At 41.9% G+C, this 24,463-nt stretch overlaps 1 protein-coding gene across 1 annotated transcript in view; it reads left to right on the top strand.

Moving 5' to 3' along the window:
- Positions 1-24,463, top strand: part of cap2 (cyclase associated actin cytoskeleton regulatory protein 2) — a 206,793-nt gene that overhangs the window by 28,225 nt on the left and 154,105 nt on the right. Inside the window, exons 2-3 of the mRNA XM_080204145.1 lie at positions 15,123-15,256; positions 23,425-23,531. Of these exons, the coding sequence (XP_080060271.1) occupies positions 15,130-15,256; positions 23,425-23,531 (234 nt within the window). The 5' untranslated portion in view covers positions 15,123-15,129. The remainder of the gene's footprint in view (positions 1-15,122; positions 15,257-23,424; positions 23,532-24,463) is intronic.

Genomic DNA, 24,463 nt, shown 5'->3' with positions numbered 1-24,463 from the left:
GCTGAATATTGAATCCACAGAAGAAGAGCTTAGACTCTATGCCTGATTGCTTCTTCAAAGAGAATATGTAAACATTGCAGTTAAGACCAATGGAGGTATGTGAGATGTATTCAAGCCTGAATAGAAATGTAAATAAACTTAGCTGACTGGAGGCTGAGTAGAAATCCATTAAGCTGTCAGTAGAAGCTTCTTTCAAAACACTGTTTTGAAATTGATAGAGATCAAAGATTTCCCCTTGCTAGGAAGACTCACACTTCAAATCGTAGCTGTGTGAATACATTGGGGCTGAGTGCACAGCTGTGGAGAATAGACATCACCACCGCAGCAGCCCCCCCAGTGAAATTGACATCTGATCAGGCCATGCGTGCACACACGCATGCACGCACACCAAGCTTGGTTGTCTGTGGCAGGTGGCAGTGCACTGTCAGCACTGCCAATGTGTGTGGCCTAAAGGTGGGTCTGAGGGATATCATGCTCATGCCTGCATGGTGTGGAGATGATGTGATGCATTATTTGAGGGGTGTTCGGGGAGGACGCCCTTCTTTGATGAGGGGTTGGTAATGTTCCCCTGGTCAGCTTGGTGGGCATAGGGTAGGGGTCATTTTTTTGGGGGGGAAAGAGGGCCTGTCTCTGACTGCAGAGATTGGGTGCCTGCAATCTCTGAACAGGCTGGCAGGTTTTGCAAGATGGCCTCATTTGCATATTTTAGGTAGTGAATCCCTTTAGCGGAAAACACTCCCATTTTCCTGCTGGCAAGGGCATTTAGTCCCAACTTGAGTAAATTGTGGTCTGAATCTTAACAAGTTGCATTCCTCCTTTAGTGTAGTGATACCTGGACTACATATACTAAGCAGGAGAAAAGACAGCAATTTCCACCTTGTTGTCTCAGACCGATTTTTTTTTTTTGCATTTCTTGATGGGACAAGGTCACCAATTCAGAGATCCTGGAGCATGGCGATTTAATTAGCTGACACTCATTACTTAGACAATGATATTCACAATGGCTTGGTCAGGTTCATTGGCTGGATGATAGTCATATGCTTAAAGACCATCTGCGTAATTAACTATGGGTTACACCCTGTTAGGTGTCCATGCCTTCGCTATAAGGACACCTTTATGCGATACACAGTTAGTAGGCATTGACACAGGCAACTTGAAATCAGTTGCTAACAGCTGTGGGTCCTGGAGGGCTATTGGTAAGAAGATACAGAAAACTCACCTGGCTGAGAAGGTCCAGAGAAACAGAAGCCATCAAATCTTGCACCTTCTCAGCCCACTGTCCTCCTGTACTGCAAATATGGCAGAGACTGCTCTGCCAGAGTGGGTCTCCTGAGCCACACCAAGTGACACAGAACACTGTTGTCAAAGATGTGGACTATCATTTCTCGTGAAGGAAGGCTGCCAAAGACAACATTTGTTTGCCTTAGAGCAGAATAGGATACTCATTTGGAGCAGTTTTTTTTAGGGTTGCAGCTGCATTAGTGGAATGTATACTTTAAGTTAGGCAGCACAATTGTACATGGTTGAACTACTGTTCCCCTGTTGTTTCAATCCCATGTCATGGAAATTCCACATTTACTGACCATTTTTTTTAAAAAAAGTCTAATTGGAAAAACAACCTCTCAGTTTATGAACATTTTGTGTGGCGTATTGGACTGTCTGATAATTGCATATTGTAGTGATGCTTCGATTCTGTTTCCCACAGAGTTGGATTTCGGGGTGGGGTGATGGCGGTGGTGGGGGTTGGAAGAAGATAGAATTCACCTGACAGATTCAAAAAGTTGTAGCTTATTTAAGGAAATCCCTGCATAGAACATAGAACATAGAACATTACAGCGCAGAACAGGCCCTTCGGCCCATGATGTTGCACCGACCAGCTTTTTAAAAAAAAACAACACTAACCCACTAATCTAAACCAATCCCATTTCGTCCATAAACCTATCCACAGATCTCTTAAACGCCCCCAAACTAGGCGCATTTACAACTGCAGCTGGCAGGGCATTCCAGTCCCTCACCACCCTCTGGGTAAAGAACCTACCCCTGACATCAGTCCTATAACTACCCCCCCTTAATTTAAAGCCGTGCCCCCTCGTGCTAGCTTTCTCCATCCTAGGAAAAAGGCTATCACTATCCACCCTGTCTAAACCTCTAATCATCTTATATGTTTCAATAAGGTCCCCTCTTAGCCACCTTCTTTCCAGCAAAAACAACCCCAAATCTCTCAGTCTCTCCTCATAGGATCTCCCCTCCATACCAGGCAACATCCTGGTAAACCTCCTCTGCACCCTCTCCAAAGCCTCTACATCCTTCCTGTAATGTGGGGACCAGAACTGCACACAATACTCCAAGTGCGGCCGCACCAGAGTTGTGTACAGTTGCATCATGACGCTGCGACTCCTAAATTCAATCCCCCTATCAATAAACGCCAAGACACCGTATGCCTTCTTAACAACCTTATCTACTTGATTCCCAACTTTCAGGGATCTATGTACACATACACCTAGATCCCTCTGCTCCTCCACACTATTCAAAGTCCTCCCGTTAGCCCTATACTCAACACATCTGTTTACTATATATGTTTACTATTTTCCATCTTGCCTTGACAGAGGAAAATATTTATAGTGGGATTTCGTGGATGTTAGACGTCGTGCCTTTTTAATAATTACTGTAGAGAGAGATGGCACCACCATATACAAAGAACATGAATCAGCAGCTAAATGAGAATGAAGATGTGCCCCTTTTTTGATTCCTGCAATGACTACCATATCTAGATTGGTTGCATGATATTTGTAAGCTGTGAAGAGTGAGATAGATATACTGTGTACACAAATATGTGGACATATGTGAAACTTGTTACCACAGCTGTTTGAGGCAATTAGCATTCATGTAGTTCAGGGGAAGATAGGTTTTTTTTTTAACATTTGTTCTTGCAATTATTTATTGCCCATCTCTAACTGTTCTTGAGAAGGTGGTGGTGAGCCATCTTGTTGAAATGCTGCAGTCCGTGTGGAACAGGTAAACCTGCAGTGCTATTAGGAAGAAAGTTCCAAGATTTTGGCCTAATGACAGTGAAGAAATGGTGATGTAGTTTTAAGTCAGGATGGTGGATCTCTTCGAGGGCAACTTACCAGTGGTGATATTGCAAAGCATCTGTTGCCCTTGTCTTTATTGGTGTTATGAGCCTCCCTTCTGTGGTGGGTAAATTGTCGGAAGGTATTTTGAGAGACAGGATCTACAGGCATTTAGAGATCATTCATGGCTTAGTGAATGGAAAAATCATGTCTCCCAAATTTAATTGAGTTTTTTTGAAGGGGTAACCAAGAAGGTAGATGAGGGCAGTGCTGTTGATATTGTCTACATGGACTTTAGCAAGGCTTTTGACAAGGTACCACATGGTAGGTTGTTGCATAAGGTTAAATCTCAGGAGATCCAGGGTAGCTATTTAAATGGATACAAAATTGGCTTCGTGACAGAAGCCAGAGGGTGGTTATAGAGAGTTGTTTTTCAAATTGGGGGCCTGTGATCCGCAGTGTGCCTCAGGAATCACTGCTGGGTCCACTGTTATTTGTCATTTACATTAATGATTTGGATGAGAATATAGGAGGTATGGTTAGTAAGTTTGCAGATGACACTAAGATTGGTGACATAGTAAACAGTGAAGAAAGTTATCTCCAATTGCAACGGGATCTTGATCAACTGGGCTAGTGGGCTGGCGAATGGCAGATGGAGTTTAATTTAGCTGAGTGCAAGGTGATGCATTTTAGTACATTGAACCAGGGCAGGACTTGTTCAGTTAATGGTAGGGCGTAGGGGAGAGTTACAGAACAGAGATCTAGGGGAAAATGTTCATAGCTCCTTGAAAGTGGAGTCACGGGTGGATAAAGTGGTGAAGAAGGCATTCGGCATGCTCGGTTTCATCGGTCAGAGCATTGAGTACAAGAGTTGGAAAGCCTTGTTGAAGTTGTACATTGGTAAGGCCACAGTTGGAATACTGTGTGCAATTCTGATCACCTTTATTATAGAAAGGATATTATTAAAATAGAGTGCATAAAAGATTTACTAGGATGCTACTGGGACTTGATGGTTTGGGCTATAAGGAGAGGCTGGATAGACTCGGATTTTTTCCTCTGGAGCGTAGGAGGCTGAGGGGTGATCTATAAAATAATGAGAGGCACAGATCAGCAAGATTGGAAAAAAATATTGACTAAGGAAGGGGAGTTTAAAACTAGAGGGCATAGATTTAAGGTGAGAGGGGAGAGATACAAAAATGTCCAGAAGGGCAATTTTTTCAGAGTGGTGAATGTCTGGAACAAGCAGCAGATGTAGTGGAAGAGACGGGTACAATTTTGTCTTTTAAAAAGCATTTAGATCGTTACATGGGTACGATGGGTATAGAGGGATATGGGCCAATTGCGGGCAATTGGGATTAGTTTAGGGGTGTTTAAAAAAAAAAAAGCGGTGGCATAGACAAGTTGGGCTGAAGGGCCTGTTTCCATGTTGTAAATCTTTATGGCTCTATAGAGTTCAGGGGTTTGGAAGGTGCTGTTGAAGGAACCTTAGTTCCTAAGAGAGAAAAGAATAGAAGGATGTGCTGGTTGGAATGAATAAAATATAGTGATAGGTGGAGCCTGAACACTACAGAATGGCCTGTTTCTATAGGTACCGAGCAATTCTATGTCTATGTGCAATATATATTAACATTTTGGGAGCAATATGTGATGCAATCAGTAGTATCAAATAAAGTGTGCTAGTTTAAGCTGATCTTTTTTAATAAGATGTCAAATTTAAATTTTTCAATGGTTTTCCAAACTAAATATAGTAGTACTAGCACTACTATCTGACAATGATTGGTAACTTTTAAAATTCTTTTGTGGTGTCATAATGATCATGGGAGATCATCATTAGATCTCCTTGTGGGCCTCTTGGACTATGAGCTCCCCTGTTAGGTGAATAGGGAAGCAGTTGGGAGAGGGGGTTTAGGGGTTTACAACCAGCTGGCTCTACTCACCCTGTAATCGAAAGAGTGGGGCTGACCTGTATACTGTAGTCACTGAGTGGTACTTTGAGCACTTGTAAATAAGGGGTGATGGTGGCAAGACTGGCCACCATAAGATTGTTACATTGGCGACAAGGAGTAAATGGATGTTTTTTCTCTTCCCTCCAGACCATCTTTACTATTGAGACAAGTAATCCTCTGATAAGAAAAATGCCTCTTTGGTAACTTGAAGCCTTTATTCCATAATTATATCAAATATTTATCCACCTCCACTTTAAACATGTGTAATGATCCAGCCTCCACCACCCTTTGGGGCAGAGAGTTCCAGAGATTCACTACCTCTGTTTTAAATAAATGGTCCTTTATCTTGTAGCTATGTTGCCCTGTTTGGAGCCAAAAGAGAAAATGCCAGAAAATCTGAGCAGGTCTAGCAGCACCTGTAAGGAGAGAAAAGAGCTGACGTAGAACATAGGACATTACAGTGCAGTGCAGGCCATTTGGCCCTCTGTTGCACCGACCTATGAAAACCAATCTAAAGCCCATCTAACCTACACTATTCCAATATCATCCGTATGTTTATACAATGACCATTTAATGACCGTAATGTTGGCGAGTCCACTACCGTTGCGGGCAAAGCATTCCACGCCCTTGCTACTCTCTGAATAAAGAACCTACTTCTGACATCTGTCCTATATCTATCACCCCTCAATTTAAAGCTATGTCCCCTCGTGCTAGCCAATACCATCTGAGGAAAAAGGCTCTCACTGTCCACTCTACCTAGTCCTCTGATCATCTTGTACACCTCTATTAAGTCACCTCTTAACCTTCTCTCTAACGAAAACAGCCTCAAGTCACTCAGCCTTTCCTCATAAGACCTTTCCACCATTCCACCAACATCCTGGTAAATCTCCTCTGCACCCTTTCCAGTGCTTCCACATCCTTCCTATAATGCAGTGACCAGAACTGTACGCAATACTCCAAGTGCAGCCGCACCAGAGTTTTGTACAGCTGCAACATGACCTCATGGTTCCAAAACTCAATCCCTCTACCTATAAAAGCTAACACACCATACACCTTCTTAACAACCCTATCAATTTTCAGGGATCTATGCACATGGACACCGAGATCTCTCTGCTCATCCACACTACCAAGTATCTTCCCATTAGCCCAGTACTCTGTATTCCTGTTACTCCTCCCAAAGTGAGTCACCTCTGCATTAAACTCCATTTGCCACCTCTCAGCCCAGCTCTGCAGCTTATCTATGTCCCTCTGCAACCTGCAACATCCTTCCACACTGTCCACAACTCCACTGACTTTAGTGTCATCCGCAAATTTACTAATCCATCCTTCCAAGCCCTCATCCAGGTCCTTTTATAAAAATGGCAAACAGCAGTGGCCCCAAAACAAATCCTTGTGGTACACCACTAGTAACTGAACTCCAGGATCAACCACCATCTTCTGTCTTCTTACAGCTAGCCAATTTCTGATCTAAATCGCGCTTAATCCCATGCCTCCGTATTTTCTGCAATAGCCTACCGTGAAGAACCTTATCAAATGCTTTACTGAAATCCATATACAGCACATCAACTGCTTTACCCTCATCCATCTCTTTGGTCACCTTCTCAAAGAACTCAATAAGGTTTGTGAGACACGACCTACCCTTCACAAAACCGTGTAGACTATCCCTAATCAAATTATTCCTTTCTAGATGATTACAAGTCCTATCTCTTTTCCCACAACAGAAGTAAGGCTCACTGGTTATAATTACCAGGGTTGTCTCTACTCCACTTCTTGAACAAGGGGACAACATTTGCTATCCTCCAGTCTTCTGGCACTATTCCTGTAGACAATGATGACATAAAGATCAAAGCCAAAGGCTCTGCAATCTCCTCCCTAGCTTCCCAGAGAATCCTAGCATAAATCCTATCTGGCCCAGGGGACTTATCTATTTTCACACTTTCTAGAATTGCTAACACCACCTCCTTATGAACCTCAATCCTGTCCAGTCTAACTTCCCACTACTGTCCTTGACTGGCCCTGATCTTACTCTAGTCATTCTTTTATTCATGACGTATAGAAAGCTTTAGGGTTTTCCTTGATCCTAAATTGCTTTTTAAGGAGAGCAGGCACAGACTTGACAAGCTGGATGGTCTCCTGCACTAGGATCATAGAATGATTACAATACTCCCTTGACCAGCATCACCAAAATAGATCACCTGGTTGCATATCTCGTTTTCGATTAGTGGGACATGTGTAAATTGGCGTTCAATTTACTTTACTTTTTGAGATGCTTATATGACTTACTGTGGGTCATTGAAAAGTATGATGGTATGTAACTACAGGTTCATGTTTTCTTTCTGGTCATCTCATGAGTTGTCTTAAATGTTTTGAAACAAACCATTTTGAAGACTTTGTGGTATTTTTGTAGGTTAAGGATAACTGAGTAGAACTAGGAGATCCATTAGATAAAACCTTCTTCAAACAACATGACCTATTATAGGATATGCAGTTTGGCAAAGGACCTGTTCTGTAAAAGAATCATACTGTATTTAACATAAAATGTTAACTCTGCTTCTAGCACTTTCCATTTTTATTTCAGATTTGCAATCTCCACAGTATTTTGATTTTAATTTACTCCAAAAAGGACCAACAATGACCATCTAATGCAATTGCGGAATAGAATGTTGAGAAGTACTGGATTTTACTGGAAGAACACCTTGTCATAAATTAAAACCCTTCTGATGGAAATAACTTTAAGTTGGATACCATAACAGTGCCAAATGGATTCTTGTCTCTTTTCTGTATCCAAACGTTTGGGCGACAATAGCGTTGGTGATTTCATGGGGGAAAAAAAATAGGAGCTGAAGAGCCAATTTAGATGAATGTCTGTTTGCCCTTTAGTAAATCAAGAGAGGAATCATGTTAGCCCAGAACACATTTCTAACTTGGAATACCTCAACCACCATTGTGTATTTTGGAAACTGTCCAGTTAATTTATCTAGATGTGATGAAGGGAGAGCCTAAATAGTTCCAAACAACATTTAGAATGGCTTCTGATTTAACACAAATTAAACTCCCTATTAACAGTCTCAAGACTAGTTATAGCTTTAGGAAGTGAGAACCTTTTCATAAACTCACTGTAGTGCAGAAGAGACCATTCAACCCATCAATTCGACACAGACTCTCTGAAAGAACCTCTTATCCAGGCTCACCCTGTACGTTTACCATGGCTAATTCATCTAACGTACACACCTTTGCACACTTAACAGGCAATTTAGTGTAGCCAATACACTTAACCTACACTGGCACAGTGGTTAGCACTGCTACCTCATGGCAACTGGAACCCAGATTCAATTCTGGCCTCAAGTAAATGTGAGTTTGTGCGTTCTCCCCACGTCTGAGCGGATTTCCGCTGGGTGCTCCGGTTTCCTCCCACAGACCGAAAGATGTGTTGGTTAGGTGCTTTGGCCATGCTAAATTCTCCCTCTGTGTACCTAAATGGGCACCAGAGTGTGGCGACTAGGGGAGTTTCAGTGACTTCATTGCAGTGTTAATATAAGCCTACTTGTGACAGTAATAAGTAAACCAAAACAAAAACTAAAATTAAACTTGACCTTCTGCAGGCCCAGTATCACTGGAGCAAGATCCAGGAACCCAAAAAGAGTCTTAACCTCAGTGGGCAGCATGGTAGCACAGTGGTTAGCACTGCTGCTTCACAGCTCCAGGGACCTGGGTTCGATTCCTGGCTTGGGTCACTGTCTATGTGGCGTTTGCACATTCTCCTCATGTCTGCATGGGTTTCCTGTAGGTGCTTTGGTTTCCTCCCACAGTCCAAAGATGTGCGGGTTAGGGTGATTGACCACACTAAAATTGCCCCTTAGTGTCCTGAGATGCATAGGTTAGCGGGATTAGCAGGTAAAATATGTAGGGATATGGAGGTAGGGCCTAGGTGGGATTGTGGTTGGTGCATACTCGGTGGGCCAAATGGCCTCTTTCTGCACTGTAGGGTTTCTATGATTCTAATCCAACAACAAAAAGACTACTCTTGAACAGTTCTGCTAACCTTGACCATGCCAGTCTCTTGTTTGTCCCTAAAGGTGAAGGTGACTGTATTTATCATCTGGGGCATTTATAATAGAATTTCAATGGCTAAATTGGTGCTAAGGCTGATCGATATCTAGAACGTCCTGCTACAAATAGGACAGGATACTGTAGATGATTGAGTTTTGTTCAATTTGTTGGCTTGGGATATCTTACTCTGATGGTGTTTGATTTCAAAGGAGGTTGCACCAGTGATTTGTCCAGTGATCCTGGACAAATTTCTCTGAGGACGCAAAGCCAATATCAGAGCTCTTAAACAAGAGCCCCAGTGTGTCATTAGTAAGAATTAGGAGGAGGAATAGACCACTCAGCTCCTCAATCAGCTTCACCATTCACTGCATTTGATTTAATTGTTTAAGAACATAAACATAAGAACATAAGAAATAGGAGCAGGAGTAGGCCATCTAGCCCTTCGAGCCTGCCCCACCATTCAATAAGATCATGGATGATCTGAAGTGGCTCAGTTCCACTTTCCCGCTTTCTCCCCACAACCCTTAATTCCCTTGCCTACCAAAAACCTATCTGCCCGTGTTTTAAATAAATTTAGCGAGGTAGCCTCCACCACTTCAACGGGCAGAGAAATCCAGAGATTCACCACCCTTTGCGTGAAGAAGTTTCTCCTCAACTCCGTTCTAAATTGCTCTCCCTTTATCTTGAGGCTGTGCCCTCTAGACCTGCTGTCCTTTGAGCGGGAAGAATCTCTCTACCTCTACCCTATCCATCCCTTTCATTATCTTGTACTCTATAAGATCCCCCCTCATCCTTCTAAACTCCAACGAGTACAGACCCAGTCTATTCAGCCTCTCTTCATAGTCCAACCCCCTCATCTCCAGTATTAGCCTAGTGAACCTCCTCTGCACTCCCTCCAAGGCCAAAATATCCTTGCGCAAGTGCGGCGACCAAAACTGCACACAGTACTCCAGCTGCGGCCTCACCAGTGCCTTGTACAGTTGCAGCAAGACCTCCCTGCTTTAAAGTCTATCCCCCTCGCTATGAAGGCCAGCATCCCATTTGCCTTCTTGATCACCTGCAGACTGGGTTTTTGCTACTCATGCACAAGGACCCCCAGGTCCCTCTGCACTGTAGTCTGCTGCAGCTTTTCACCCTTTAAATAGTTATCCATCCTATTATTATTCCTGCCAAAGTGGATAACCTCACACTTGCTAACATTGTACTCCATCTGCCAGGTCCTCGCCCACTCGCTCAGCCTATCTAGGTCCCTCTGCAGACTTTCCACACCCTCCGCACAATTTGCTTTTCCACTTATCTTTGTGTCATCAGCAAATTTCGACACCCTACACTCAGCCCCCTCCTCCAGATCATCTATATAAATGGTAAATAGTTGAGGCCCCAGCACCAATCCCTGTGGCACTCCACTAGTCACCAACCGCCAATCAAAATAGCACCCATTGATACCAACTCTCTGCCTCCTATTAGACAACCAATCCCCTATCCACGCTAACACCTTACCCCCAACTCCATGCCCCCTAACCTTCTGAAGCAACCTTCTGTGCGGCACCTTATCAAGCGCCTTTTGAAAATCGAGAAATACCACATCCACCGGTTCCCCTCTGTCTACCGCACTAGTCACATCCTCATAGAATTCCAATAAATTTGTCAGACATGACCTCCCCTTAACAAATCCGTGCTGCATCTGCTCTATCAAACAATTCTTCTCAAGGTGCCTTGTTATTTCTTCTTTGATGGATTCAAGCATTTTTCCAACAACAGATGTCAAACTAACCGGCCTATAATTCCCTGCCTTTTGCCTGCTTCCTTTTTTAATCAGCGATGTAACATTAGCTGTTTTCCAATCTTCTGGCACTTCCCCGGAATCCAGTGAAGTTTGGTAAATAATCACTAAGGCGTCTACTATCACCTCTGCCATTTCCTTCAGAACTCTGGGACGCATTCCATCCAGTCCTGGGCATTTGTCCACCATCCGTCCCGCTAGTCGATCAAGCACTAACTCTCTAGTGACAGTAATCGCATTCAGGCCCTCAACTTCTACCATTCTTCTATCTTTAATACCTGGCAAACTATCCGCGGCATCCTCTGAAGACCGAGGCAAAAAACTTATTTAAGGCCTCAGCCATTTCCTCATCCCCCACCACTAAATCCCCCCTCTCATCCTCTAAGGGCCTGACATTCACTCTAGCCAGCCTCCTCCTCTTTATATATTTATAAAAACTCTTACTGTCCTTTTTTATATTTAGTGCTAGTTTAGCTTCATAGTCTATCCTTCCTTTCTTTATCAACTTCTTAGTCAATCTTTGATTTTTAAACCTCTCCCAATCTTCTACTCGCCCACTACTTTTAGCCACTCTAAATGCATCAGTTTTTAATTTAATACTCTCCTTTTATTTCCTTCAATAACCACGGCTGATTATCCCTTCTCCTCCTACGTTCCTTCTTTACCATCGGAATAAATTTCTGCTGAGCACCGAAAAAGATCTCCTTAAAGATCCTCCACTGTTCCTCAGCAGTCCTACCGACCAATTCCTCTCTCATCCTATCGTACTCCCCTCTGTTCAAACAGAGGACACAGATCTGGGACCCTACTTTCTCATCCTCCATCTGCATCAAAAACTCAACCATACAATGATCGCTCGTCCCAACAGGATCCCTCACAACAAGATCCCTAATTCTACCTGCCTCATTACATAACACCAGATCTAAGATAGCTCGCTCCCTCATCGGTTCCATCACACATTGTTCAAGGAAACAATCCCGGCAGCATTCCAAGAACTCTTCCTCGAGCCCACAGCATCTGACATGGGTCAACCAATCAATATGTAGATTGAAATCCCCCATAATTATCGCCGTTCCATTGCTGCACGCATCATTTATTTGCTTGTTTATAGCCTGCCCCACCTCCAAGTTATTATTTGGGGGCCTATAGACCACACCCACCAGCGTCTTCCTCCCCTTACTGTTCCTTATCTCCACCCACAACGATTCCATGTTCTGCTCTTTGGAGCCTATATCTTCCCTTACTACCGCCCTGATATTATCCTTAATCAGCAGAGCTACCCCACTCCCTTTTTCCTCCCGTCTATCCCTCCTAAACACTTGATACCCCCTGGACATTCAGCTCCCAGTCCCTGTCACCCTGCAACTGCCATTCATGGCTGGGTGTGGCAGGACTGCAGAGCTTAGATCTAATCCATTGGTGTGGGATTGCTTAGCTCTGTCTATCTTATCCTGTTTCTGCTGTTTGGCATACAGGTACCCTGTGTTGATGCTTAACCAGGTTGACTCCTCATTTTTAGACACCCCTGGTGCTACTCCTAGCATGCCTTCCTGCACTTTTCATTGAATCAGTTTTGATTTCCTGGCTTGATCAAGAAGGTAGAGTGGGGGCCATGAGGTTACAGATTGTGGTTGAATACAATTCTGCTGCTGATGGCCCATGGAGGCTTATATTAAGATGCTATATCTGTTTAAAATCTAATCTATTTAGCCTTGTGGTACTGCCACACAACGTGATAGATGATATCCTCAGTGTGAAGTTTGGACTTTGTTTCCACAAGAACTGTGTGGTGGTCACTAATTAACCTGAAATCAAAAGTAGGGAAAGTGCTAGAATCTATTAGGGATGTGGTGCCTAATTAAAATGTGATTTTTCTTTTTTCCAAAGAGTTTTCTGGATAGATCAGGAATCAATGGATGTCGTGTATTTGGATTTTTCAAAAAGTATACCACACAAGAGGTTATTGCATAAAATTAGGATTTTGGGAATGGATGTAACATGTTAGGATGGATTGAGGATTTGTTAACAGGACAGAAAACTAAAATTAACGTGCAGACTATACCACAGGATTTGTGCTTGACCCTCAGCTATTTACAATCTGTCATTGACTTTGATAGAACAAAGAAAAGTGCAGGACCGGAACTGACCCTCCAAGCCCGTACCCATGATGATGCCCTAACTAAACTAAAAAAAACTTATGCCCTCATTTGGTCCATATCCCTCAGTGGTTAGCACTGCTGCCTCACAGCACCAGGGGCCCAGGTTCAATCTCAGCCTTAGGTCAGTGTCTGTGTGTGGAGTTTGCACATTCTTCCTGTGTCTGTGTGGGTTTCGTCCCACAGTCCACAGCTGTGCAGGTTAGGTTGGTTGGCCATGCTAAATTAACCCTAGTGCCGGGGAATTAGCATGGTCAGTATGAAGGGTTAAGGGAATAGGGCCTGGGTGGGATTGTGGTTGGTGCAGACTTGATGGGCCGAATGGCCTCCTTCTGCATGGTGGGGGTTCTATTCTCTCCCTAATCATGCACCCATGCCTTTTTAAGTGTTGCTAATGTGCCTACTTCCACCACCTTCTCTGGCAGCATATTCCAGGCATTCGCCACTCTGTGTGGAAAAACTACCCCCCCACCCCCGCACATCTCCCTTAAACTTTCCTCCTCTCATCTTGAACCTGTGCCCCCTAGTATTTGACACTTTTTCACCTGGGAAAATAGCCTCTGACTATCAACTCTGTCTATGCTTCTCATAAGTCTCCATCTTTCCAATGAAATCAACCCTGGTTTATTCAACCTCTCCTCATAGTCAACACCATCGATAACAGGCAATATCCTAGTGAATGTTCTTTGCACTCTCTCCAAAGCTTCCATGTCCTTCTGATAATCCCTTCTGATGAGGGAACCAAGGTTGCGATGATTCAAGTTAGATGGGAAAGTAAGCTGTAAGGAAAATGAAAAGAGATATAAACATGTTGAACGCCCAATACATGGTAGATGGAATATAATGTGGGGAATTGTGGAGATATCCACATTGGTAGGAAAAATAAAAATGTAGAATACATTTTTTTATAAATGTTGAGTGACTGGAAAATGTTTGCATTTATAGGAACCTGATTGGCCTTGTACATGAATCACAAAGTTAACATGCAGGCACAACTAATAATTAGGAAGGAAAATGGAATGTTGGCCTTTGTTACAAAAGGAATGAAGTATATGAGTGAAGCAGTTTTACAACAGTTATACAGGACCTTGATGAGATCAGACCGGGAATACTGTTTGGTCTCTTTACCTCAGGTCGATATGCTTGTTTTTAGATGGCATGCAACAGAAGTTCACCAGACTGATTGGAAAGGTGAGAGGTCAGAGAACATTCTCTTATGAAGATGGATTGAGTTGACTTGGCTTAAGTTCCCTAAAGAATGAGAAGTAATATATTTGAAACAGGTAAAATTGCTAAGTGACTTGACAGAAATGATGCTGAGAGGATGTTGTCCTGACTGAAGGGATTGGGGCCAGGGAGTCATAATGGCAGAATAAAAAGATATCAAAAGGTTATGATGTTTGGAATTCTGTACCGTAAGAGTTGCAGATACTCGGCCCTGAGTATATTCAAAGCAGATCTATAGATTTTTAAGTATTAAGAGATGTTAGGGGGGATGGTAGTTTGATGGTATTGTTGCTGGGCTAGTAATCCAGGGATAATAGCAAAATGATCTTAATATCCTTATCCATGCTGGAAAGTTACTCTGGTTGTTTAAAAAAAAAGTCATGTATCCTTGAGCTTTGTTTGCTGGCTGCATTTTTAATTTTTTTTTAAGTGCACCAAAATGATGACAAATGAAGGTGAAATAGTTAACTGGTTCATCATTATAGCACTGATATCCATTAATAGCAAAGTGTTTTGTTTGCTTTAGAAAGGTGGAATATGCATTGATCGTAACACAAACACTCAGATTATTACATAACTGGGCTACGAGAACCTTGGTGTGTGTATAACACAACACAAAGATTCATCGAAAATTTCTTCAGTGTGGAATCTTTCATTGCCATTAAAACAAAGGTAAAGAGAGTGAGCCCAAAAATGGGAGACCTTCATTGTTTACCCATTTGGGCAAAATATTGCTTAAGAGTTACATTTTTTTGAACCATGATGTTGTCTGCGCTCATGCAAATGATGTCCTTTTGCTACTTACTCAGACAGGCCTGTTTTTATCTGTGTGGAATGATTTGCTGTTCAAGATATCTGTTTTGATTCTCTTTGGCTGATTTTCTTTCAGTATATCTATGATGGCAGAGTTGCAAGATTTAGTGGAACGTTTGGAGAAGTCTGTTGAACGACTGGAGTTGGCTTCGTTGAAAATACCAGGAGCTCTGACCCCAGTTTCTGATGCAGTGAATGGAGACAATGGAGGTACTGGAATTTTTACGCTTGGTCTTGAGAGTGTTGGTAACCAGAAAACACAAATTTAAGATCAGCAAAAGATACAGAGGGGAGATGAGTTTTTTAAACAACTATGCAGTGTATTGCATGATCTGGAAGTAATAATAACATTCAAAAATGAACTCGATAAATACATGAAAAGGAAACATGCAGAGAAAGAGGTCGGACTTATTGGATAGTTTTTTAAAAATGAACAGACAAGCTGGGCCAAAAGGCTGCCACCAATGCTATATGATTCAAAGATGCATCTAAATATGGCACTAAATTTTAAATCAGATAAAAAGTAATTCTCACTATTCCTGTCGCTCTTTCTACCTCAACCCTCTTTGAATCATTTAGATTCTTTAGGTTAAAAGCTATTGCCAAGGATATTGTATAAGCACTAACTATTGAAGTCATAGCTAACATAAGGGAAGTTGGTTATGGTTGTTTTGAGGTCGACTATCTGAGTCTTGGGACACTGCTGCAGCAGTTCCTCAGTGCGGTTCCTAGACCCAGCTCTCCATTCTGCCTCTCCATCAATGACCTTTACTCCATCATGAGGTCATAAGTGGGGATGAATGCAGAGGGTTCAAGATTATTTGTAACTCCTCAGATACTGAAGCAGCCCATGTCTATATGTAGCAAGACCTGGACAATATTCAAACTTGGGCTGATAAATGGCAAACAACATTCATACCAAAAACCTACGAGGTAATAATCATCTTCGACAAGAGAGAATCTGTAACCCTTCCTTTGATTCCACAGAGCTAGTCCACTGCCTACAAAGATTGTGATGGAAAACTTTTCACTTACCTAAATGAGTGCAGTTTCAACAACACTCAAGAAGCTCGACACAGTCTGGCATACAGCAACTTTGATGTTCAGCATTCCATCCACCACAGCAAACATACATACGTAGAATTACTTTGGTATTTATAGCACAGAAAAAGGCCATTCTGTCCAGCGTTTAGGCTCTACACAAGCCATCTCTCACCAGCATATTTTCTCAAGAGCCAAGTTCCTTTTGACAACATCTTCCAAACTCCTGAACTGTACCACCTAGAAAGACAAATGCAAGTTCGCCTCCAAGTCACACACCCATCTTACTTGGAACTATATCTTTCACTGTCGGTGTGTCAAAATCCTAGAACTCCCTTCCTAACGGCACAGTGGATGTTACCATGCTAGACGAACTGCAGTGCTTCAAGAAGGCAGCTCGTTAGCAATTAGGAATGAGCAACAAATGTTGCCCTAGTTAGTGAGCTCCCACCCTATAAAAAAACGAGCACTTGAAATGGATGAACAAAGAACAACACAGCACGGGAAACAGGCCCTTCGGCCCAACGAGCCCGCGCCGCCGTCCCACTGTCTCAGTGTCCTATTCACGATTTTAGTCTATGCCTAATGTGCGAGGATCAGGGAGGTCCAATTTAGGGACAATTTAGTACCCAATCAATCAGCCTAAAAGCACATCTTTGGGGATGTGGGAGGAAACCGGAGCACCCGGAGGAAACCCACGCAACCACGGGGAGAACGTGCAAACTCCCACAGACACAGGCCCAAATCCATGTGTCCGCACAGCAACAGAGATAGTCTCTGAGCTGTCATGTTGCCCTCGAGATGGTCCAGTTTAAGCACACTAACGACATGAAGCAATAGGCAACTCCCGAAGCAACGTCCAAGAGCAGCCCACTACAACCTGCCGCATGCATGCCCCTTGCTGGACTTAAATGCCTGTGGAGACAAAAAAATTCATTATTAAACAGGCAAAGACTGTAACATCCCTGAGGCAAAACGTATTCCCAAGCCTACGATGTTTAGAAGGCCTACTATGTCCCCCTATATGTAGCCCGCTCATGTGGCTGTCTGAGTTAGATCCCTAGTCTTTGTTGAATTGTTTGTGCTCATACAGTTTAATGGGCTCCATGAGGTGGTGATCTCCACAGCAGGCTATATGGAGGTCTACAGGAGGATTTGTTGCTTCTACTTACATAAAAGTAATTGATTTTTGGGTCCTGACTCCAAAAACCTTGAATTTTCAACAAATGAGATCCTGGCACTAATGTAGGTTAGTCATAGATAAGTTATCAGGCCTCCTATAGTCCAAACATTTGGATGGCTACTACACTCCCAGCATTTGCGAATGGACGTGTGCACAAGAAGTAAGCATAAATTAACCAATGTCAAGAGATAAACATAGCATGACAACACTTACACCATATGCATGCAAGCAGATTAAAAAATATTTCACCTTTTTGTCTATTTCAGTTTATTGTGTAGAAGAGAAAATGTCAGACTAATATACACAGCAAGAACTGAATAAGAAAAGCAGCTAGCAAGTTTACTAAAAAGAATAGTGGCCTATTTTATTTCTTGCTGGGAAAAAAAGACAGTATGACCCTAGTTTATGCATCAGATCATCCCACTACTTACTCTGCAGCAAATGATTCCATGCTGTACCCATTCCATTGGGTTGATTTTGTGGAGGAAGAACGGATCATTCATAACCTCCTCTGAAAAGGCAGCTGTCACCATGCTGACCAGAAGCACATCTGTGCCACGGCAATAATTTATGGGGATAGTCTTAATTGGACTTGGTCTCCATCCTGCCGTTAGTTGGCTGGAAGCTCTGTAGTCTTAGCAGCACCAGAAGTAAAGAGTAGCCACCACTGGGACTGCAAGCAGTCCGTGGAGATGAATAAGTGACTTCATGTAAATCAGGGTCTGGCAGACCCCAATGAAGGTATGGGGACTGTGGTTGGAGTATGTAAAGGGAGATTGTGTGTGTGTGTGTGTGTGTGTGTGTGTGTGTGTGTGTGTGTGTGTGTAGGGGGGGTGACCTCTGCTTCCTCCAATTTCTCCTTGTAACTATAATTTCTAATCCTGATGTAGCCGCACTATATATTCTGTATGGCCTTAATGTTCTTCTTATGAAGACAAAAACTTAAGCATTGTCATGTCCAAATTTATTTTGACCTGGTTCCCTCTTTTACTTTATGCACCATTATCATGAATTGTTATTGCCACATATCTTCCAGTCCTTTTATAGTGGCGTCTGCCAGTGACATTATTGTGAAGTGATTTTTGTGTGTTGCAAGACCACAACTGATTGGTTAAGATATCTGAAGTATTGTTTTAGCGCTCTCACTATCTCCTGGATCCTCCCCATGACTTGTAATTTGGTGGGGTACAGGGAAAGAGCTGGTTGTAAGATGTAACAGCATCAGCAGTCTGTCTCCTTCAAAGTTGTGTGATGCAGTTGAATCAGACTGAATGCACCAGATATATCCAATGGGAAGAACTGGTATAGATTAACTTTTTGTTGAGAGTCAGTAAGATTTAGTAAAGACTACAATTAATTTTTTTTTTTATTCATTCATGGGACATGGGCATTGCTCTCTGGCCAGCAATTATTGCCTATGGGGCAAGCACTGCTTCCTCACAGTGCTAGGGACCCAGGTTCAATTCCTGGCTTGGGTCATCTGTCTGTGTGGAGTCTGCACATTCTCCCTGTGTCTGCATGGTTTTCCTCCAGGTACTCTGGTTTCTCCCAGTCTGTAAGACATGCTGGTTAGATGCATTGGCCATGCTAAATCCTCCCTCGGTGTACTCGAACAAGCACCTAGGGGATTTTCACAGTAAGTGTACTTGTGACAATAAATAAACTATCCTTGGAGGGTAGTTGAGAGTCAACCACATTGCTTTGGCTCCAGGGTCACATATAGGCCAGACCAGGTAGATTTCCTTCCCTAAAGGACAAGAGTGAACGAGATGGGTTTTGCTAACAATCAACAATAGTTTTCTGGTCATTCTTTAATTCCAGATTTTTTTTTTTTTTATTGAATTCAAAATCTAACACGTGCCATGGCGGGATTCGAACATGGGTCCCCAGGACATTAACTGAGTTTCTGGATTAATAGTCCAGGCCATCATCTCCCTGTAGAAATGTGTGCATTTTGATGACCTGTGCTTTGAGGTAGCCAGCAATTTGGAAAACCTACAGATAGTGCAACATGAACCCAAGATCCCTGTTGAGACTGTCCTCGTGTGCGGAACTTGGCTATCAGTCTCTGCTCAGCACTATCTGTAACCTCCATGACTTGCCTGGGTTTGCTAAACCTCACTTACTGTACTATCTGGAGACAATACACATCTCTTTAACCTAGGCTTAAAGCTCCTTCCAATCACATCGTTGGCCTCTTTAAGAATTGAATAGCAGGTTAGGTGTAAAGACTTGCATTGTAATCAGTAATCTGTAAACTGCCTGTGCTGTTATATGCTCTGTCTGAGGCCAGAACTCTTTGAAGGGGCAAACCCCGAAAGCTTGCGAGTTTACTATCAAATAAATCGGTTGGACTTAAACCTGGTGTTGTCAAACTTCTTACTGAGTTCACCCCAGTCCAACGCTGGCATCTCCACATCACATCACAGCTATTGCCAGGAACAGACATGCTCCCGGAATGCCTTGTTTGGCTACCAGGAGATTGAGGCTGATTTTGGGGGACTCATGGCCATTCCAGGAATGTTGGCAACCTTATCGCCTCAAGTAATGTACAGTCAATAGTTTGTTTGTTACAACAAAAGTTCTAACGTTTGAAATCTTGCTGTATGCTCCTGCTTCGATCACTGCAAAATTCATCTCTGTTTAAAAGTTTTCACTCTGTATGGAGTTCTTAAGTAGTGGAATCTTATGATAGATGTTGTACCATGAATGTCAAGGCTAGTGCTGATCTACAGTGTCATCAAGGGTGCAGTGTAGAAGATTGAATGTTCCTCATGTATCTTGGTGACCAGTCATAGCCTGCCTGTCTCTTCCTTCATTATTACAGAAAATGCACTTACTGAGGCAGTTAATTCTACTTGATATGCACTTTTTGTATCTTTTGTGTTCTTGGGCTCCCATTTCATCCTGCTGCACGTTAGCTGTCCAATGCACAATGCTAATTGTAACCAAGTGTGACACAAAAAATGCAATATTCAAATATTTTAGTTTTTTTTTGTATTCCTTTCCCATCTTGGCCATGTCAACGCTTTCTGTAAAACTCAATGTAAGAAAAGGCTGTGCCTTAACCTCAAGCTGGGAAGCAGTCTCCTATCTTTCTAGACACGCACAGCCTCTTCTAATTTGAATGCTAACTACCATTATGGCCTCTGAAGGAGATTTGTGCTAAATTCTGGGCAAGATCTTTTACAGTGGATTGTCCAAACCTATTTTGTATATAATTCAGGAAAAGATTAGATCAAAACCAGAGAAGGTTTAACTTATTTATCAAGTTGCCTAATCAACAGCATAGTACACACATTTAGCTGTTTGATTATAAAATTGAGCATCTATTGAATTGAAACAGGTTTTTGCAATCGTCCTGCTTGTTTTTGTTGAACATTGTAAAAAAAAAGTTTCCTGTGTTGTCTAAGATGATCAACTTGTTGTGAAATGAGCTCAAAGAAATTGGTGTTTTGGCTGCAAAGTATTCCAGAGTGAAGGATTATTGTTTTGAATAGTGTCTTGTAAGAATATGGATTGTCAGGTTAATAGATGGAACATATTGCTAGAGATGAGTGTGTTTTGATTTATTATCAGTCAAACTGTCAGAGGAAGGTGGTGTATCATTTATTTTAGAATAAAGCAATGGGACATGTGGATTACATGTTAGCAGTTTCAGTTGGTAATGTTTTTTTGAACCAGAAGGCCAGCGTTTTAGGGTTGCTACCAAGAACTGAGCACATGATCTAGGCTGACTTTCGGCAGTGCAGCACCTAAGGGAGTGCTGCATGTTTCAGAGGTGCAGTCTTTCAGATGAGAGATTTAATGGAGGCTCCATCTGTCCTTTTTGAGGTGGATGTAAAGGATCCCATGGAAGTATTTGAAGAACAGGACCAATTTTCTCAGCATGTTGGCAAGTGCTTATTCATCAACTGAAAGCATTAAAATTGTATTTTTTAATCATAATCTTGTATGTAAATTCCATGCTGTGTTTTCTGCATTACAACAGTGATACTTCATAAGCACTTTGTTTGGAAAGGCACCCCTGGGGGCATGATATGTTTGCAAGTTTATTTTTCTTCTTTCCTTATTTTTTCTATGTTTCCCTTCTTTATGTTTTCCTTCTTTTTCTTTTAATGATTATTGTACTGAATATAACGTCATGGGACAAACATGGCAGTTCATTTCAGGATATCTGAATTGGAATAGAACCAAGGTTCATTGTATGACTAGCAGCATAGATCAATAATGAAAAAAGGGAGGTTGGGGAAGGAAATAGAGAAGTGACTGATATGATAAACTAAGCTCTACTTAACCTTGTGGATCTTGTAGTACTTAACCTTGTGGTATGCTTTTCATTAAGTATCTTATTGGCTGTGAAACACTTCGGAATGTCCCACGGCTGTGGAAGGTACCTTGTGAATGCAAGTTTGTTTTCTCTTGTCAATTTAAACCCACTCTCTTTTCTTAATCCTGCTTATAAAGGCCCAAATCTTGTGTTTAAAGTCAGAACCCCTATTTCTGACTCTAAACAGACAAAGAAAATGCACACTTGCTTTCCTCTGAATTTTTTGGGCAGTCCTCTGACGGAGCATCCTGTGGAGTTCACTCAGCACAGGAATCCTCAGAGGTAGCAGCAGAGAGACACCCCACACAGTAATGTCCCCCTTTTATGGCAGTGTCATATTCTGTAATTAATGTTTGACCCAAAGCTTCTTTGAAAAGCCACAGAGAAAATAAGCGTATAAGCGGCAATGATGGGCCAACTGAGTGGGGTGGAGGAGGGGGAGGGGGCAGGGTGACTAAGGCAGAGAGCACGTAGCTAGCTGGACAGCGGATCAAAGGGGAATTTGGGGGGTGGAGCAGTGGGAGGTTCAAAGGAGACATTGGGGAGGTTAGAGTGAGTAATTAGGGGTCAGTTTTATAATCACCCAATTATTAGACTAGATTTTAATCTAATATGTTTTGGGTAACTATCCAGGTAAGTCTGAACAGTTGATAGTCTCTGATTCAACCAAATGAAGACTTTTTTTGGAGTGGAATTGCCCATTGGAGGCTCCTGACTAATTCCCAAAAATACTTGTGGGACTTCATAGGGATCCCAAAGCACATCTTCCGGAGTCTCGTAATTCTTCTAGAGATCGGAAGATCTGGGCTGTAGTTTAACTCCACAGTCTTGCCATGCAGTGCCTTGTGTTGAACTTTCCAGATGTCTGTGTAGTCTTTGACCTTGTGTTGAACTCTCGGCATCATATTCTGTCTGTCACATGATGATTGATTTCCACATTTATGACATTGCCTTTCTTCACTCCTACCCCAAACTATTTCCTCCTCATTCCTTGCAATATTCTCTTTGCTCTGTGGATGTCAGATCATCCAATACTCAGCTCCCTGTATCCAATCCATCTCACCTTCCTCACTGACTTTCATTTGGCTTCCAGTCCTCAATATTTCCCACTTAAAATTCTCATTTGCGACTTTGTCTTTCCTTACCTAACCCTCCAACCCAGCTATATTGTTGTGCCTTCAGCAACCTAGGCTCTAAATTCTGGGACTCCTCCCAAACCTTTCAACTTTGCTACTATTTCCTTCTCTACCACTTAAAACCCACTTTTTGATCAAAAATTTTGGTGATTCTTTCCATTATCTTCCTTACTGGCTTAACCATCATTATTTTGAGTACAACTTTGATTTTCCTGGGAACTTGTATATTAAAGCTCTCGCATTGTCTTTGCTTTTTGAACTACTTCTTGATAATTTTCATGTCAAAATATACTTCTCAAGTTTGTGCTTAATTTGTTTTCAGGAAAAAGAGACTCTTCATGTGGACAGATTTGTTTTTAATGTTATGTGACATGATCTCACCTTTTCAGTATCGTTGGAGTTTGAGCTGCTGTTATGTTCTGTGTGGGTGTTATGTTCTAATTGTTCTTAACTAATATTATTAGAAAGGATTTAGAGAAAGGAATAAAGGAAAGTGCTGAGAAGAAAGGAAGGATAAGGAGATATGAATCAAATTATAAATAAGGGTACAAATGAAAGTGAAGCTCATTGGTAGTTAGTTCTACAACATCAAAGCTCCCAAGCTTAATTTTAATATTTCAAATGGTTTTATTTTTCTTCTGCAGGAAGCATTTAAGACTGAATTTTATTATTTTGTTTCCTTTTGTAGTTCAAGATCTGGCACCGTATGTGGAAGCTTTTGATATTGTGCTGACAGGTGCTGTTGCAGACTTTGTGAAGCACAGCAAGATCCTTGGAGAAGATGTAGAGGAACATGTAAGTAGACAAACTTGTGCGCCTCCAGGAAGCTGACCTTGAGTTGATGAAATACTTGACATAGTAATAGAAAACAGTTGTTCCATTTGTATTGATCATCAGTAAGATGAGATTCTACTATATATTTTATTTAATCAAAGGTCACTTTCAGTTTATTCATAGAATTGTTGCACGTGTGTCATATTGCAGTAATTTGTCCTGTTTATTGATGTGTATTATTCCATTTCCTTATAAAGTTTTTGTTAATTAACCCACTTACATAGAATCTTCAGAATAGGCTGTGTGGCTCAACTGGTCTAAACTAGTGTTTATCCTCAACACAAACCTGCTTCCATTCTAATTTCCTCTTCCCAACTTGACTCAGTATTCTTTTGTTAAGATAATGGAGAGATCTTGTAGGAGCATTCATGCATTAGTGTTAACAACAGTAGTACCTTGCTGATGATGTATTCCATGAACAAGACTAATCTAAATGACTTGTGGATTGAATTGGTTTGAGCTGTGAACTAATAATTTTGTTAACTGATTGCATGGGTGAAGATTGACATAATCTTTTGGAGAATAAATGAATGGCACTGAAAGAAAAACTACAGCTAGAAATTTTCGTGGTTGCAAGGGAGACATTAAAACAGCTGGGTGAAGGGCAGTTGTGAGTTCAGAAATTATTTAAATGGTAGTAGGTGAACTTGGAGGTAAAACAAGTAGGAAACTTTGGTCCCTGGATATCAATCTTAACAGAAAGTTAGTGTGTACTCTGATATGTAATTGCTGTGCTATACCACTTTTATGTGATAACTAGTGAGTTCTGTTATATCACAGAGAGAAAAAAACCAAAGGCTACTTGTGTGACAAGAGAACCTTCAGTTACTTTGCTCATATTATTCTAAAGCCTTGAGCATGGCTGTGATACTTAGCTACTGTATCCTCCTCAA

Source organism: Carcharhinus amblyrhynchos, chromosome 2, assembly GCF_965287045.1.
Source record: "Carcharhinus amblyrhynchos chromosome 2, sCarAmb.v2.hapA, whole genome shotgun sequence".
Lineage (NCBI taxonomy): Eukaryota > Metazoa > Chordata > Chondrichthyes > Carcharhiniformes > Carcharhinidae > Carcharhinus > Carcharhinus amblyrhynchos.
This window is presented reverse-complemented; position numbering and strand designations above follow the sequence as displayed.